We start from the raw sequence: 18,550 nt of genomic DNA on the forward strand, positions 1-18,550 counted from the left end.
GTATAAGTGATATTCCATCCTACCGAAACCACCCCAACCGTTTTCACGCCCAATGCGCCCGCTCGGTTACAGCTAAACAGGATATATAATCCTCACTCAGGTTTACTTGGATGATGTCACTTACACACTTGGAAGTCCAGATCCACCGTCAGGTATAGCACAGCTGGGTACGGGCTTACCACGACCTTGGCATGCATTAACCAAGTCAATTGTGGAGTTCGCCCACCGACTATCCGCAAGGATCCACACACTTTCCCGAGTACTTCGTTAAGGGAATAACCCTCGACCTCATATCCCGCTCCAACACTAGCTAAGGACTTAGAGGAGACTCACCCATCCCAATGGCCTATCTGAGCACCACTCTCCCAAATCCAGTGGCCTCCCTGAGCACCACTCTCATATATCAGTGGCCTATCCAAGCACCACTCTCAAGAGACTCTATGTGAGCTCTTCCAGTTCGAAAATATTTTTCCTCTCCTCAAGTCCTAGGCTAGACTCATGCCATAGGCATCACATGCAATCATGCATCATACATCATAATGGTCTGCCCACCATCATGATCAACAGTCATACACATGTCATAAGACATCACATGCAATAATGCATCATACATCATACATGGTCTACCCACCATCATGATTAATAAACATACCATATTCAAACATTCATATATATCATCACTATGCATACATATGAATCACACCTCACCATACATCATATATCATACATACATGATCCAAATCTTCAACTTTAAACATGCATAAGCATCAATTATTTATAAACATATTCACGCTCGACGCAGCCTGAGCTCGCCCAGCCTAATCCCAACCTGAGAGTCCTAAAACTCATCCACACCCGGCGCTTTCAACTCACGCTCGATGTCCTTGAAACAGTGACTCCTAAGAGTATCCACGCCTGACGCAACCAAATCACGTCTGGCCTAACATCCAACTCGAGAGCCCTAAGCTCTTCCATGCCTGGCGCGCTCAACTTGCGCCTAGCCTAATCCCAGTCAGAGAGTTCAGAAACTCTCATCCAAACCAACAAATCCAGCCACATGCAAACACAAAACACAATACATAGGCTCCATACGACTCGAAATAAACTCAAATCTCACATGCATCCAACCTATGCATCAAAATCATCAAAATCCTCATTTTTCTCAAAACCCCAAAAGATGAGATTTTCTTCAATCCATTTATGGATTCTCAACATTCATGCACCTATTGAGTTTCTAAACTCACATGCAACCTACACAACAAACATTCTAGCTTCCATTACTTGAAAATTGGCTCAGAATAGCCAACAACTGTGACGAAATAGAATTCCCTTCCAAAGCTCAACCCGGAACTTCAATCCTCCCAAAGCAAGTTTTCTAATCTGAATTTCAAGAAAAGCCAGAAGGCATTAGTGGTCTAGAGGAGAAAAGGAGTCAAACAGAGAAATTTGGGAGAGAAAGGAGTTCACTGACCCAGAGACCTTCTCTCTAAAACTTCTCTCTAAAAACTCACATTTTCCTGAAGGCCCCTAACCCCTATTTATAGATTTTTCAGACTGCCCCAGAACGGCCCGTACCGAGTTCGGAACGGCCCATTCCGAACTCCCAAATCATGCACAAAATCCACGCCCAGAACGGCCCGTTCTGAAATCAGAACGGCCCATTCCGGGACTCATCTGGAACGGCCCGTTCTCCCTCCGGAACGACCCGTTCTGGAATTTGGAACGGCCCGTTCTCCCTCCAGAACGGTCCGTTCCCAACCACGAATTTCAGGTTAATTTAATAGCTTGGAACGGCCCGTTCCAGACTGGGAACGGCCCGTTCCAGACTAGGAACGGCCCGTTCCAGACTGGGAACGGCCCGTTCTGGTCATCCTCGACAGCAACATCCACCATGTTGATCCCCACTGGAACTGGTTCGACATATCCAGTATGAGCAGCGAATGGGTCTGTGTCTACTTTCATATCCTTCTCTCCGAAAGCAAGGCAACCATCAGTAATCGCCCTTTCGATCAAATCCCTGAAACGCACACAGTTGTTAGTCCAATGACCATACATATTATGATATTTGCAAAATTTCTTTCCTTTTCTCTGCTCGAATGGCGGGATATCACAAGTTTCCCGTATGTGTTGAATCACAGATCTTAGTCAAACACATTCACGACTTGTCTCATGTAATGCTAAAATTTCAGCATGATTAGATGAAGTGGCTGATATGGTTTGTTTTACAGATCACCATGAAATGGTTGTACCACCACTTGTAAAAAAAATATCCTGTTTGTGATTTATCATTATGAGGATCTGACAAATAACCTGCATCTGCATAACCATTTAGTTCTGGTTTGGAAATATTTGAATATAATAACCCCATATTCATTGTACCTCTAAGATAATGAAGGATTTGTTTAACTCTATTCCAATGTCTTCGTGTAGGTGAAGAACTATATCTTGCTAACAAATTAACAGCAAATGTTATATCAGGTCGTGTATAATTAGCAAGGTACATTAGTGCTCCTATAGCACTAAGATATGGTACTTCGGGACCAAGTATTTCTTCATCCTTTTCTTGGGGTCTAAATGGATCTTTGTTAACATCTAAAGATCTTACAACCATGAGAGTGCACAATGGATGTGATTTGTCCATATAAAACCTTTTAAGCACCTTTGTTATATAAGTTTCTTGATGCACAATAATTTCATTTTCTAAGTATTCAACTTGTAGTCCTAGTGTTTACGGTAGAATTTGTTTATGGGTTCTTTTTATTTAGACTAGCATAGCAAGTGTTTCAATTTAGGCATATGTTTCTCGGATTACAATGAAAAGGAATGAAATAGAATGATCAATAATTGCTGGTCTCTAAGCATTCGTCAATGATTAATAAGTAATTATTTCCATGCACGTAAACACTTAGATGAACAGAATGAACAATAATGATATTAGCAACACAAATCATGGTTCACTATTACAAGGTTTAGAACAATACAACATTGATGATGATCGAACATTACAAGATTAAAAACAAGAAACTACGCTAATTCTACTCCTATAAAAAGAAAATGAAAATGGCCGAGAAGGAATCATACCCAAAAACAATTCCATGAACGAAAGCCATAGCGCAGGCAGAGAGTGCTTCAGAGTATAGTCTTAGTATGAAATTTTCCGACCCTGTGACAATGCAGGCTTCTTGATTTTATAGAGTGAATCAATGACGGTTAACTCACTCAAACGCTCGTGCACGTAGGCCACTATGAGATAACCGCTACCCACTATGCTCATTATGTGGCTTCTAAAGTGTAACTTCTCATAACCGCTCTTCGCGTATACTAACTTCTCGACTTGGACGCTAACTGTATTTGTATGATCATAAGTACTCACACAACTTTACTCAACTCGAAATAATTGTCTTCGATCTCAAATCAACTATTATTGGCAGGGTTAATCTCAATTTTCTGAGAAGTTTTATATATGCTTTGAAGTTTTCGACTATATTTCTAACACGAATACATAAAACTCCTAATACGTTCCAAACGGGTGTTCATCCTCCTCCATCTTTCGATTAACTTCATAAGTACATCTTTCGATTTCCCTGGTTTTCGAGTAGTCTCAACACCTAGACAAAACTTTGTCCTTCCTAGATCCTTCATTTCAAATTCTTTCTTTAAGCAATCTATTGCTTTTGAAAGCTCTTTAGGAGTTCCAATAATGTTTATATCATCTACATAAACTACAATTATGGCAAATCAATTTTCAGATCTTTTTATAAATATACAAGGACAAATTGGATCATTTTTATATCCTTCTTGTAACAAGTATTCACTTAGTCGATTATACCACATACGACCTTATTGTTTTAGCCCATATAGGGACTTATTCAATTTGATCGAATAATCTTCTCTAGAAATTGCATCGTTAGGCAAATTAAATCCTTCTGGGAGTTTCATATAAATGTCAGCATCAAGAAAGTCATATAAATATGTTGTAACTACATCCATTAGATGTAAATTAAGTTTTTCATGTACAACCAAACTAATTAAATATCGAAAAGTGTTTGCATCCACTACAGGTGAATATGACTCTTCAAAATCAATACCGGGTCTTTATGAAAAACCTTAAGCAACTAGTCTTGCTTTGTATCTCACAATTTCACCATTTTCATTTCATTTTTGCACAAAACCCATTTGTATCCAATTGGTTTTACACCTTTTGGTGTACGTAGTACTGGTCCAAAAACTTTTTGCTTAGCAAGCGAGTCTAATTCTGTCTCAATTGCCTCTTTCTATTTTGGCCAATCATTTCTTTGTCGACAATCATTAATGGACTTTAGTACTTCATCCTCAATATCATTTATTACATTTAACGCTATATTATATGCAAACACCTCATCAATATTGACAATGTTTCGATTTCATCGTATTCCATTCATGACATAATTTATTGAGATCTCTTCATTTTCAATAATTTCAGGTACCTGAGTTTCTTTTGGAACTGAAAAATTAGTTATGTTAGAGGAATTTTTTTGAGTTTTTACATCCTCAATTTGGTCATTTTTTTCTTTAGCTCCCTTTTTTATTCGAAGATTCTTATCCTTGGAACCAATTGGTCTACCACGCTTCATGCGTATTTGTGAGTATTAAATTGTCCAACATGGACTTCAACTCTTATTGGAGCATTAGCCGCTGATACATATGACTTAGTCACCCCTTTTTGGATCTGTGAATACATTTAGTAATTGATTGGCTAGATTTTGCTAATGAATTATCTTTTGAACTTCTAGTTCACATTATTTTGTACGAGGATCAAAATGAGATAATGATAATTCATTCCAACTAATATCTTTTTCTAACTATTTGTGTTCTCCCCCTAATGTTGGGAAATCAACTCATTAAAAGAATGAGATGTGAATTCACCAGCATTATCTAAACGAATTTTCTTAATTGGATAGGTAGGAAAATGAGCTCCTAATCTAATTAGTTGAGCTAATAATCTCGCAAACATCTGGTTGCGAATTGATAATAAACAAATATGTGACCATCTTGTTGATGCATCAATTAAAATTATAAAATATCTAAATGGTCCACATGGGGTGTATTGGTACACAAATATCACCTTGTATCTGTTCTAAGGTGATGATCTGATTATTAACTTCCCTTGGGAACAAGCAGTACATGAAAAAATATTTGATTGAAGAATCTTCTGACTCTTCAATAAATGTCTACATGAATTTTTAATTATTTTTTGCATCATCATAGTCTTAGGGTGACCCAACCGGTCATGTCAAACCTCAAATTTTTTATTTGTAAACTTCTGATTTACAATAGTATATGTTTCAACTATATTAATATACATGCTATACAGTCTATAGGAAAAAGCAAATAATTTTTTTCCAATACTTCTTTTTTATTCAAGTGGAGTTTCGTAATATAAAGATATTCTATATTTCTTTCATTGTTTGTTTTAATATAAAACTCATTTAAACGAATATCTTTGAAACTCAATAAGTTTCAATAAGACAGAAAAATATAATGCATTTTTAATATGCAACTTTGTTTCTGTCAATAATAATATATTAGCTTTTTTGAAGCCTTCAATTATATTTGTAGTATCATATAACATTAATTTCTCGCATTATTGAATATGAGAAGACAAAAATTAATATATTAGAACATTCACTTCAGGAAATGAAATAATGCTAGTTAAAATGGTCTCTTGCATAAAAAAAATCTCAATATTTTGTTTTAGTCTTCAAGAGACAATAAACAAACTAAGGATATTTCTTAATCCTTTTTTTTAATAAAAAAAAATATTGTTACTTCTAGAGCAAAATAGATGTATGAAAAATATAATATATTTTTCAAATTGAGAAATCATTATAAAAATGACATTCTTGTTGTGTATCTTTAGACATCAATTTAATATCAAAATCTACACTAATTTTTTTATATATCATCTCATCTATATTATTTACAAATAAATGCTTCATACAAAAAATATTAAAAACATATCTCACTAACACTTTATTTTATCATTTTAGGAAATGAAGGATACAACACAATTATATATTCATTTGAAAGAAAAATCATAACTTGTTTATGTCTTTCTTTATAAAAAAAATGAATCTTTCTCATTATATTTATTAAAAAAATCATTTAATAAAAAGATATTTATGTCATTGCTAGGTTGACTTTAAGGAGATAAAAAATAATGCTAAAAATTAGGAAAATTACTCCCCTTACAAATGTTGTATCAAAAAATTAAGGAAATAAACATTGATCATAATTTCATTAAATTCTAGTATTTTTGTACAAATCATAATCAAATTATAACGTAATGATATCTCCATCAATTAAAATATTAGACGCTTAACATTATGAAAACAAATAATATCAATTCTATCAATAAAATTTAAAACTAAATTCTTTAAGATTCAATGACATAACACGAGTGTCTCAAATATCATTTAACATTATAATTATGACATTGACAAAATTATTTCACTTCTGGTAGTGACCTCATTTATATCAAAAGATCAAATGCAATGTAATATATTTATATCAAATTTTCCACTTCTGGTGAAATTTATTTTATTTTTCACTTTTTATATTATTTTCTCACTTCTAGTGAGAAAATTTATTCTTTCATTTTCATTTTTTTTATCATTTTTTCACTTCTGGTACTGGTAAGAAAAAAATTATTAAAATGTCTTTATTTGACAATGTCTTCTAGACCATTATAAAAATATTTTTATAATTTTTTTGATTTTGTCTTTAAAATCAATTATATTTAAATAAATTTCACAATCATAAAAATACAAATATTCTATCAAATTCATAATATGAAAAAACATGATTGCATAATAATGACAAAATATATTACGTCAATGAAATATTGATATTTCTCACTTCTGGTGAGAAAAAAAAAATAAATTAAAAGAGATTGAATATTCTCTTTTGATAACATCTTCTAGACACATTTCACGAATGTATACATTTTTTTTATTTAATAATGTCTTCAAGACTACTATAATGTCTTCAAGACTACTTTAATATATAATAATGTAAACAATACAAATATTTGATAAAATTCTTATTATGGAAGATGAGTAGCTAACCTTGAAATATTTGTTTTGAAAAATATGACTTTCTTCGTAAAAATTCTTCATAGCTTTGTCTTGTAGTTACAACACTAATAGATGAAAGACTATCGTGTTGATAACGTGTTATAAAAGAAAGAAAAAGTAGAAAAAAGAAACAAGACAATATGAGATGGAAAAAAGAATCTGACTAGTGTATTATCTTTGGGAGATGACTAACATATTTATAAGTACATGTGATAACTGAACAATTACACAATAAAAGGAATAATACATAACGGAAATATAAATGGTAATGATTGGTAATGAATATTAGCATCCACTAATTAAGCCACTAATTAATGAATAATATATCAAAAGTACATGATATAATGCATTTATTCTTTTTTCAAATTTAAATATCTAAAAACATTATTTAAATTTAAATATATTTTTAGTCTCTTAAATTTAAGATATATTTGTTCTTAACTTTTCAAATTTAAATTTAATTGTAGTCCCTATAATTCCAAAATAATCTTATTTTCATCACTAAGACTACTAGAAGCATAACTAATAATGATAGATTACAACTATTATACAACATCAACCAACTTTAATGTGATATTTTTACTAATAAAAACAATAATAAATAGATTTTATACAACTATAGTTAATAAATTTACTAACAACATTTGTATAAGGAACTGAAATATAATTTATTTTATTTTATTTTATTTTCAAATTAGCGGGACTATTCTTTACCTTTTAAGAAAGTGTTACAAGAAATCATTCATAAACTAACATTTATAAACTAATTTGATGAAATTAAACTTATTTAATACACCAATATTAATAGCTTCTAGTCTATTTTCACAAATTACTTTAAGTAACTAAGCTAACCTTTTTAATTTTTTTATTATTATTCCTCGTTAATTTATGTGAAAGCTCTTTCTTTAAAATAACTAACTATATTCTATTATATCATTTTACATTTTATTAGTTAATAGTTAATATAACTAAATACTTTCGACTAAGTCAAATAACTTACTAGTTTTAAATATTTTTAACTCATAACTTACAAGTTTTGAATAGCTTAAACTAATTTTATCAAGCACTCCAAGAATATGAAATAAAATTTCTCAAAATATACACTTTGGCATTCGATGAGAATATGTAGGTCGTGTTTAGTGATTTCAGTATTAATGAGTTGTAATTTATGATTAAATAATGAAAAAATCTACAACAGGCATTAAGAAAAATGAAAATAAATATGGTACATAATCAATCTTGACATCCATTCTCAAAGGTGGAAATACCTTCCGAATGCACACCGCTACCAATCCCCAAAAAAGTGGGGGAACACTTCACAAGTCAATAGCAAGAATTATTCGCAAAACCCAACGCTCACCCACTAACAAAACAACACATACAAGAACTGGCTTTTTTGAGTTCCAGCAGGAACGAGATCCGACTCCACAGAAAATTGGCTAGATACATGACTTTTTTGGTCAGATACACAAATATTAATCAACTTTCAGTAGACTTACCCCATATACGATGTAATTTCATTGCTAATTCAGCAGCACGCGTTCTTTCTGCATGACTGAAAATATGCAGGTTCACCACCTCCTGCACCGCCGATATAAGCTGTTCCTTGACTTCAATAGAGATAGCTATGCAATTTGGTCCATGGATACTACTCATTTCAACAATCTATAACCACATTACCGTAAAGGATAAGATTTCCATCCCGTTACTGTTATAACTACCACTTAAGAATAATAAGAGATAACTTTTAGCATCTCCATCTCATGATTCTGCACTTCTGGCTTAAAACATGAAGAATTCTATTTACTGTATGACATGAAGCTACAACAATTCATGCTTTATTGTTTCTTTCTTTATTAGCTAAAGAACTCCTAGATATGCTTATATTCATTCCAAGGAAGGCACTTAATTAAAGGAATGTAAAATTCAAAATGATAATAATCAATAGATCGCTGAGCAAAATTTAATAAGAGTGAGTAAACTTGCCTGCTGCAGCCAGGGGATTATGGTATTAAATAATTTTCCTTCCAGAAGATATGATGCTAAAGTACTAAGAAGAGCGTTGATTGTCTTCACCGTTAAACTTTCTATGACTGGACCAGTTGTATTCAAAAGTTCAACAAAAATAAGTTCATCTCTGATACACAAAGCTTCCATATATGCAGAGTTTAGATCCCCCTCACATACAAGACGTTTTACGTGCTTCCAGTAGTTAGTATTACTCTCGGAACAACCATTTCTGGCATTGATTGTTCTGGTAGCAGATAAGATTCCATCAGTTTTTACATAACCCGTGCTTGGTGTATCCTTCGCTGAGCTGTTCAAAACATCCTTATCTGTAAATTTTCTGGCAGCCTTGACCTTGTAACTTTTCCACATATCCGAATTATCACCAGAACGAATCCTTGGTTGGCTCCTAGAAAATGTTTTTTTCTCCCAACTTTCAGAATTTTTAACCGTCATTGAGCCTGGTTGCTTATTATTCATTTCTACAGATGGCCTTGGAGTGCATATGGAGAACCTGGGAGAGGCAACATTTTCGCTCTGCCTCCCGAATTTGGAGTTTTCAGAATAAGAATGCCTTCCTCCTTGCAAAGATTCTTGACTTAATCTATCAAATACATTCTCTAAGCCAGCCATTCTTGATTGGATCGTAGAAAGGGCATCCATTATGCCAGTTATAAACATCTGAAAAGGATTTAGCAGTATGCTAAATAAAAGGTGTCCCATACACTGATGCACAACAAGAAATACTCAAAAAAGTATGTCTATTCGTGTGTGCCAAAATTGAAAGAATTCATATTTTTTACTTCCTTGTGATAAACACGCAGATGTTCAGTTCATTGCTTTAGTTATTAGTATACAAGTGAGAGAAACATAGAAAACATACTATGCTACATCAGCTGTTGTCATACTGTTTAAAAACAAGGTAGCCTGTGCTTAAGAAACCACCGAACGAAGGAAAATGACTGGCAGTGGCATCACCAGTGTGAAGAAATTTAGAATCACATGCTGTAGATGTACATATGTATAAATATAATTAATAATTAATGTATAATACCTGTAATTGGTGCATCATGTTAGCCTGTTTGATTTCAATATCTGAAAGTTGATTCTGAATGCAAATCATTTCATTTGCCATTTGCATACAGCACTCGTGCGTAGTTTGGCGACTTGGCTCTGTGACTGTAGAACCAGAACTTCTAGGGTGTTGCATCTTTACGGAATACACTTGTTCATCAGAACTTATTTCTTCACCAAACTGTTGGTTTCTTGCAATCGGCTTCTTCAAACCACTATTTATAAAGCAGTCATGAGAAGCAGATAAAAACTTGGTCTCAAAGTTATCAGTCGCTAGATTAGAGACAGAAGAACACTCCTGCTTGTCATCCATCGGCACATATTCATAACCAACATCCTGCATGCTTGTAACATCTGCACTCATCGTTTCTAATGGCTTAGTGACGGAACAACTCTCAGATTCTTCATTCTGGAATTCCACCACAGAGTGGGGTCTGGGGACTGCGACTTCAACATGCCAATCATCTGATTTGCTATGGTGAGGGTTTCTGGCATAATTTTGACATGCTTTTCGAAGAGACAAAGGAACCCTTCCCATAGTTGATTTCATATTAACTTTTTGAAGCCTGACATCCTTATGTCTGGATTCAGTAGTGCTACTAAGATCAGAGGAGTCACCTCTGCAGATATTTTCTGCGAAAAGCATGAGCAGGACACAACATAAACCATGTGAGAGAATAAAAGGATAATTATCAGCAGGATGCATCACAAATTCACAATACAGATGAAGAAGCCAAGGTGGGCAAGAAGAAATGGTTCCAATATTTCAATTCAGACATAAGGTGGGAGATAGAATAGGTAAACCTTTTAAGGAGGATCCCGTTTCAGAAGGGTCAGGAGTATCAGGAGCGGGAAGAATTGTCCAACACTTGAGCGCTTGCAAAACAGCATCCCTAACGGGTTTCACCTATAGTATAATGAATTAGGAAAAAGAAAATGTAATAAAGTGAGTGCATTTGATAAAATTAGAAAACCACCTTGTCAAATCGACAAGCCTCGAGGGACTGAACACAAGCAGCCCTGAAACATGGCAAGAAAGAAGCACCGCTCAAAGCAATTTCCGCCAGCACGACAGAAGCCGCTTTGCGTGTGGTCCAGTCACTATGCTTCAGGGCGTCTTGGATACTGGAAATAGCAGCGGAGAGAATATTCTGCGTGGGAGCACCACCAGCCTGAAAAAGAAAATGAATGAATAGTGGAAATATTTTGAAAGGCAATAATAAGTATGAAGTGATAAATGAAGGAAGAAAGAAAGAAGACCTGGATAATGCTCCTGGTCAAGTCAAGGAGGGCAGGTTTAGGCATAAAATGAGGGTTTTTAAGCAACTTGAGAGTCCTGGTCAACATCTTGTGCAAAAGGGAAAGAGGAGGATGGTGCGTGTTGTCGATGATTCTGGCGAGGCAGAGAGCAGAAGCGGACTGAACGTGCTTGTTCTGTTCCCCGAGGGACTCGAAAATGGGCCTGACTAGAACAACAAAGACCTTATCCCTGTCGTGGACGTCTTTGAGGCCCAACTTGGAGGCGAGAAGAGCCACCGTGTTGACGCAGACATCCCTGACCAGAGAGTCGGGATCCTTGAGGCGCTTAACAATGCTGGCAACCATCTTGGGAAGATGGGGAAGAAGGAGGCCCTCGTAATAGGTCGCCAACGTCCCCAACAGTCTCACACACTCCTTTCTGATGGAGGCCTTTTGCTCCCACTCGGTCTCCAGTATGCACGACAAGAAGGCCCATATTCCTTCCGCCCTTAAACCCTGCGCCACGCGATCCAGCTCCTCCATCCCTATTTGCTGCGTGTCGCGATCTCCCACCTTGTTCAGAGCGCTCACTATTCTCTGTTTTAGCTCCAAACCGCCATGTCCCTTCTTCATCTTCTCGCTCCAACCCCCTCACCTCCTTGATACTTGATTCTCTATTTCGATTCAATCACAATAATTCAAATTTCAAAACCCACACGCAAACACAGAACAAGCCACACTCTTTTTGTCGCTATCCATTTCAATTAATTCTTTTTTATTTTTTCACTTCACATTTCGCGCCCTACCCATCAATTCGAATTTCTGCTTCGGGAGCGTTTCTCGGCCCTCGTCACAGGTTGGGTTTGGGCTTTCGTAATGACCAACCCGCACGCTCCTTAACTCCTGTCTCCATATTTTTTGAGTCCTAGATTTTTTATATTTTTTTATAATTATATTATCGATAAAAATATATATTAATTTTGTTGATGATTAAATTTTATTTCCGAATCTCATTGATTATTTCAATACTTTATTTAAGAGAATCTAAATTGATAGTACTCAAATTAATAACTTGTCATTATATATAAATATTTTAAAATATAAATATTTATAACAGGATGATTTAATTAAAAATAACATATTTTATTATATTAAATAAATAACAATGTTATAAAAAAAAGTATGTTATATTTTTTATTCAATTTATTTTTATATTATTGTTTATTATAAAGTGTTATATAAATAATTTTGAACGACAAAAGTGGTGCTTTTCCAAATTAGAAGGATCAAAATACAATAAAAATTTTAAAGAACTAAACCCAAGCTTCATAAACTCTATAGAGATCAAAAATATATTTTACTCTTTTATTAATTTTATAAAGATATAAAAAAATTACAAAAATTGTCACAATAAGGATTGAATTTAGGTTCTCATATTTCTAACTATCCCAACCCTTAGGCTAATCTAATGATCGCTCTTTTATGAATATAATATATAAAAAGGATAAAAAAAAGATTTATAATCACATCAATATTTTACATTTAGAAGTAAAAAAAAATAGGTATATTAGTAATAATTGTATGGCTAAAATATATTTTTAGTTTATGTAAAGTGAGAGAATTTTGATTTTGGTCTCAATATATATATATATATATATATATATATATATATATATATATATATATATTATTTTTCATCTATAAAAATTTAAAATTATATTTTTAGTTCATATTATTATGTGATATTTTTAAATATTTATATATTCATTATAAAGTTAAGCACCATTTTAGGTGGTACTATAATTATCCATAATATATATCAAGGTGTCATTTCTCTAAAATAATTTATAGATTCTTAATATAATGTTATTTATCTACTTTAAAATAAACATTAGGGACCAAAATAATGATTTTAGATTTTTGAAAGATAAAAATTAAAGAAAAATATTTTATAAAGACTAAAATCATAATTTATTTATAAAATTAAAAATATATTTAAATATAAATTTATTTTAAAAGCATTATAAAAATTATCTCATAATTATATGGATATTTTAAAATTTTCAAGTCCCTTTTGGTCATGGACCTAAGATGATTGCACCTCTAGATGACGTCCAAGCCAATCTTGATATATGCATATTGTTAATATTTATTTTTAGGAAACACATATTGTAAATGTTATTGTAATTCTTTTCTTGAAATTATTTAACATTATTCAACACTGATTAAATAGTAGTGTTAATTTGAAGATCTCTCCCATCAATTGTGAAAGGTCTTTGTTGCACACACATGTATGTAACTTATTATAGATACATTTTGGGTTTGTTGTGTGGCATGTGCCCATGATGAATATTTAACTAGTATTATATAAGCCATTTAATGATTTAACTAAGTGCACATTTTTACAAATTTCTTATAGGGTCAGTTCAAGTATAAGGTTGTCCAAGCCTTACCTTTAGGCCTCCAAAATATTTTTTTTTACTTATAAAACTTAATGAATCAGTTGTATTAGTACTAATTTAGGTCTGTCGGTCATTATCTAAGCCTAGCATTGTAAGAACTGGGTTCGATCCTAATATTATATTTTTTGTTAAAAGTTCCTTTTTTTATGGGTGATTGTTGATTTTCTTATCATTCTCTCTCATCTTTAAAAAGACCCAACTTCAAAACTTGCTTTAGACCTCAAAATATGTTGGGTCGCCCCTACTCTTATACTCACTAACTTAAGTGTTAAAGAGCTGTTGCAAGTTGTGCTTCTCAATCACTTAAAGCATTGACCACACAATAGGAACTTATACCCACAATTTTGTATTGCCTCACCAAGGTAGAATCATTAAATAATTCAAATTGCTAAATATTATTTTAGGTCATGATTAGTATTATTGGTTCAATTCTAAGTTTGACTTGACTCACAAGATTTTTTTCTCTCATAATCATAAGAGAAGAAATTGAGATATTACATAAGATAAATAATGAAAATTTCATAACATCATTCTTTTTGACATGCTTATTTTAGTATCATATATATATTACTAACTATAATTTATTGAAGAATATAAAAATGTGTAAGTCAATCTTTTTATTTAATATTATATATATTGTTAACTAAAATTTATTAAAAATATATATATATAAAATTGTGTAAATCACACTTTTTATTTAATGAAACACACTAATAATTGATAATTTTCTAATTATCAATAAATGTTAATCATCACCTAATATTTATTTATAATATAAAAATTTAGTTACGAAGTTATTCACTATTACATCAATGTATTTTGTCACATTAGCTAATTTGATCACATATCAATGTCTTAGAAATTTTACTTCTCATTACATCTCTTCTACTGAATTGATCAGCCACACATTGTTTATTTAATGGCTAATTTACATCAAAATTAACCACAATGTCAACACGTATTCCTTTTCCCTTCTACCTTCCCACTATCAATTGATATGCGGTTCATATTTATTTTTTGTGACAATTCTCATGGATATTACTTATTTGGAACAAATGGATATTGTTGATATTTCTTATTTTTGCTCTCTTAATAAGAAAAAATTTTATTCACTTGTAAGTTTTTTGATAACTTTTCTTTTATACTCTCACATTTTTGTTGGTATTCATTCACTCTTATAAGTATTTTAAAGCACATTTCACATTGAGCGTCACAATTCTTATGAAGATTGCTTACTTAGGACATATGAAGATTATTAACATTTCTTGTATTCTTTTTCCATAACAATTCTTGTGGATATTGTTTATTTTGGAGAAAATGGATATTATTGGTGTTTCTTATTTTTACTCCCTTAATAAGAAAAAGTCTTAACGTATAAGTTCTTTGATGACATTTCTTCTATACTCACACATTTTTGTTAGTATTCATTTCCTCTCCTAGATATTCTAAAACATATTTCTCATTGAAGGCCACAATTTTTTTTATGAAGATTGCTTACTTATGATATATGAAGATTATTAACATTTTTTATATGATCTTCTCTATTTCAAAAATGTCTAATTTGCATAATTTTATTGTATAATATTTCATATTCCTTCATCCTCTTGAATGTCTTAAAATGCTAATAATTATAAAATATTGTTCTTTTAAAACATAATATCATTTTAAATTTTGATGAAAGTGTTCCATAATTTTCATCAAAAATCTTTACAAGTTTTGTAACAATCTTTTGACATTTTTTAATTTATGTTATTGATAATTCATGTTTAATTTCATGAATGTTCTAAGTCATGATTCTCACTGAATTTATATTTTTTTTTACCGAGAATAAAAAAAATGTTAAAAGTGTAAGAAAAATCCAACTAATAGATTCTTTATCAAGAAATCATGAAAAAAAAATTATGTCTATTAATTTTTCATTTATTTATTGTATTTATTTGTGTTGTGTGTAACTTAATTTGTAATTGTGCAAATTATGACGAAAAATAAATTATTATTTTAAGTTTATTTTAACAAAAAAATTATTATTTTTCTTATCAATTTTAATTGTGTATAATTAGATTTATGATGTCTAATTATGCATATCAATTCATATGATAAATAAGAAAACTTATCTCAAAAAATCATATTAATTCATATGCTTTGATTTATAATTTAAGTAATTTTATACATAATTTGTTTCACTTATTATTTTGTTTCAATTAAGCTCATTTTATTATAATTTATACATAATTATGTAAATTTACGTTGAATTGGACGTTAAATTCAAAAGATATTAATCGATACGAACTAATATTTAAAATATTCAAATAAAGTTAAACGGAATATAGCCATATAAAAAATTATATATTATATATAATCAAAGAATTCTATTTTAATTCTCCTTGTATAAAGGAGTATATATTAAAAAAATTATTAGTTTTTTTTTATAAAATTTTATAAACTCTACTTTATAATTTAAGCAATTTTATTTCTACTTATTGCTTTGTATTAATTTTGTTTATAATGATTTTATTATATTTTTTACACCTTAATTATTATATCCTTTAAGAAGAGTTATAAAATAATTAATATAATATGGATGGTTAGAGATTATTTAAATTTGTATTAAATTAGTAGTTATATAAATCCTACATTTAAAGCATAACAATAACATTAAATTTGGATTGAATTTACGTTAATATGATTTTATTGTAATTTTAATAATAATAAAATTGAAATTTTGTTTATCTAGTTATTACATTGTGACACCTTTTACTCTATTTATTATAATATACAAATAAATAAAACTAAATAGAAATTTTTATCATAAATAATTCTAAATGTTTAACATAGAGAGCACTATATTTTAACAAAATAAAATCAACTTATATCCAAATGAAATATAGTGTAATGGAATAACAACCGTCGTAAAACATAACCAAAAGAAACACAAATTCTAGCTATACTTCAATGTCACATCCTATTGAACATAAATCCAATTATAAGGACTAGGTTTCATTGCCAATATCCTCAATATCATGATATAAATCACATGCAACAACATATAATAGGGACAACACAAAACAAGGGATGAAAAATATCTACTCTAACTCATGGTGTAGAATGCAACTAGATAGTCAAACACAAGCAATAATACAATAAACAAGGATCATAATAACAACATGGTAATAAAGCAAGTTATGATAAAATAGCAAATTCCAATACAACATATAATACAATATATCATCTCATTAACATGAGTTTAACACATACAATCATTAACATGCATGATACAATGGACATGGACTAAAATTACTATAACGATCCATCATGGTTGCTATACTTCATGGAATCACCAACTAGCAAACAAAACTAATCACATGCTTAAGATTTTATACTCACTCTACATGAATATGCACACTATGACATGTATATAAGTATAAGTGCAATTAAGAACAACTCTATAAATATATACAATACATGTACAATCATCCAATATAAAATAATATAGAATTCTAAGTGTTGGTCAAGCACTACTGTATAGACCATCAAAAGCAATCCAAGACTACACTGCCAAAATGGCCCTACAACATCTCCCAAAAGTCCGCTCCATCTAACCTTACATTGCTCCCATGAAAATCATGATCATTGCAATCAAAACCACATGAAAAACACGAAAATGTAAGTTAGATTTCAAAAACATATTAGAATAAGAAAGAACATCTATATTACTATCCAACATGTAAACCTACCAAAAATACACCTTATGGTTTACAACATTCACCAAACATCCCAGCACCAACATGTTTGACAACTACACACCAAGCACCAAGACATATCATACAATAATATATTCATTCAATGCTTATGAACACATCAATCAACAATACATCATATGCATACACCTCAACTAATACCTTATTACGCATTCACCTGCGGAGATCTCTTAACACACTAGAATAGTCTAAGTAGCTTGATCCTACCGAACCAACCCAATTATTTTCACATCAAAATTTGTCCACTTGATCACAACTAAATTGGTATACCAATTCTTAACTTCTAATTTCTCAGATGTCACCACTTATACTAGAAATTCTGGTTCCACCATCAAGAACAATATAGTTTGGTATAGAGGTACCATGACCTTGACATGCATTATCAAGTCACATGTGGAGTTAGCTCACTAACTATCCACAAAGAACCACACAACCTTTTCAATAATTAGTTAAGGGTTTGTAACCCTTGACTTCATACTTTACTTCACATTGACTAAGGACTTAGAAGAGACTCAACAAAATTCACTTCCAAGAGTTTCACACCTACTTAAGGAGGGATTTCAATACTTGACCTCCCAAAGCACCAAAACAAGAGTCCCTATATGAGATCTTCAACTTTTTAAACAACACTTGCTCCTTTAGTCCTAAGTCAATCAACATGTTTTAATGTTCAAAACATTTTTAGCATCAATACCTCAACATACACCTTCTATACACACTACCCCATGTCAATGCATATAGAGATCAAATCACACAATCATGTATAACATACCAATGTTTAAAACCTCTGCTAAGAATAACAAATCAATGCTCAACTATTCATTCAAAAATAGCATACCCATGCTTATTCAACACTTCAATCATGCAATTCTTAGCATATAAACCATACATAACA

The 18,550-nt window shown here is 31.4% G+C and overlaps 1 protein-coding gene across 1 annotated transcript; it reads right to left on the reverse strand.

Annotated features, from left to right (window-relative positions):
* Nucleotides 1–8,316: 8,316 nt before the first annotated feature.
* On the reverse strand, nt 8,317–12,293 carry LOC109804012 (ARM repeat superfamily protein). Its single transcript, XM_083072006.1, has 6 exons — nt 11,457–12,293; nt 11,174–11,368; nt 11,001–11,103; nt 10,177–10,829; nt 9,102–9,803; nt 8,317–8,780 (listed from the first exon to the last, which is right to left on the reverse strand). The coding sequence occupies exons 1-6, from the start codon at nt 12,066–12,068 to the stop codon at nt 8,595–8,597; spliced, it is 2,451 nt and encodes an 816-aa protein (XP_082928132.1). The 5' UTR covers nt 12,069–12,293; the 3' UTR covers nt 8,317–8,594.
* Between the last annotated feature and the right edge of the window lie 6,257 nt (nt 12,294–18,550).

Source organism: Cajanus cajan, chromosome 1, assembly GCF_000230855.2.
Source record: "Cajanus cajan strain Asha chromosome 1, NIPB_CcT2T_4, whole genome shotgun sequence".
Taxonomy (NCBI): Eukaryota; Viridiplantae; Streptophyta; class Magnoliopsida; order Fabales; family Fabaceae; genus Cajanus; species Cajanus cajan.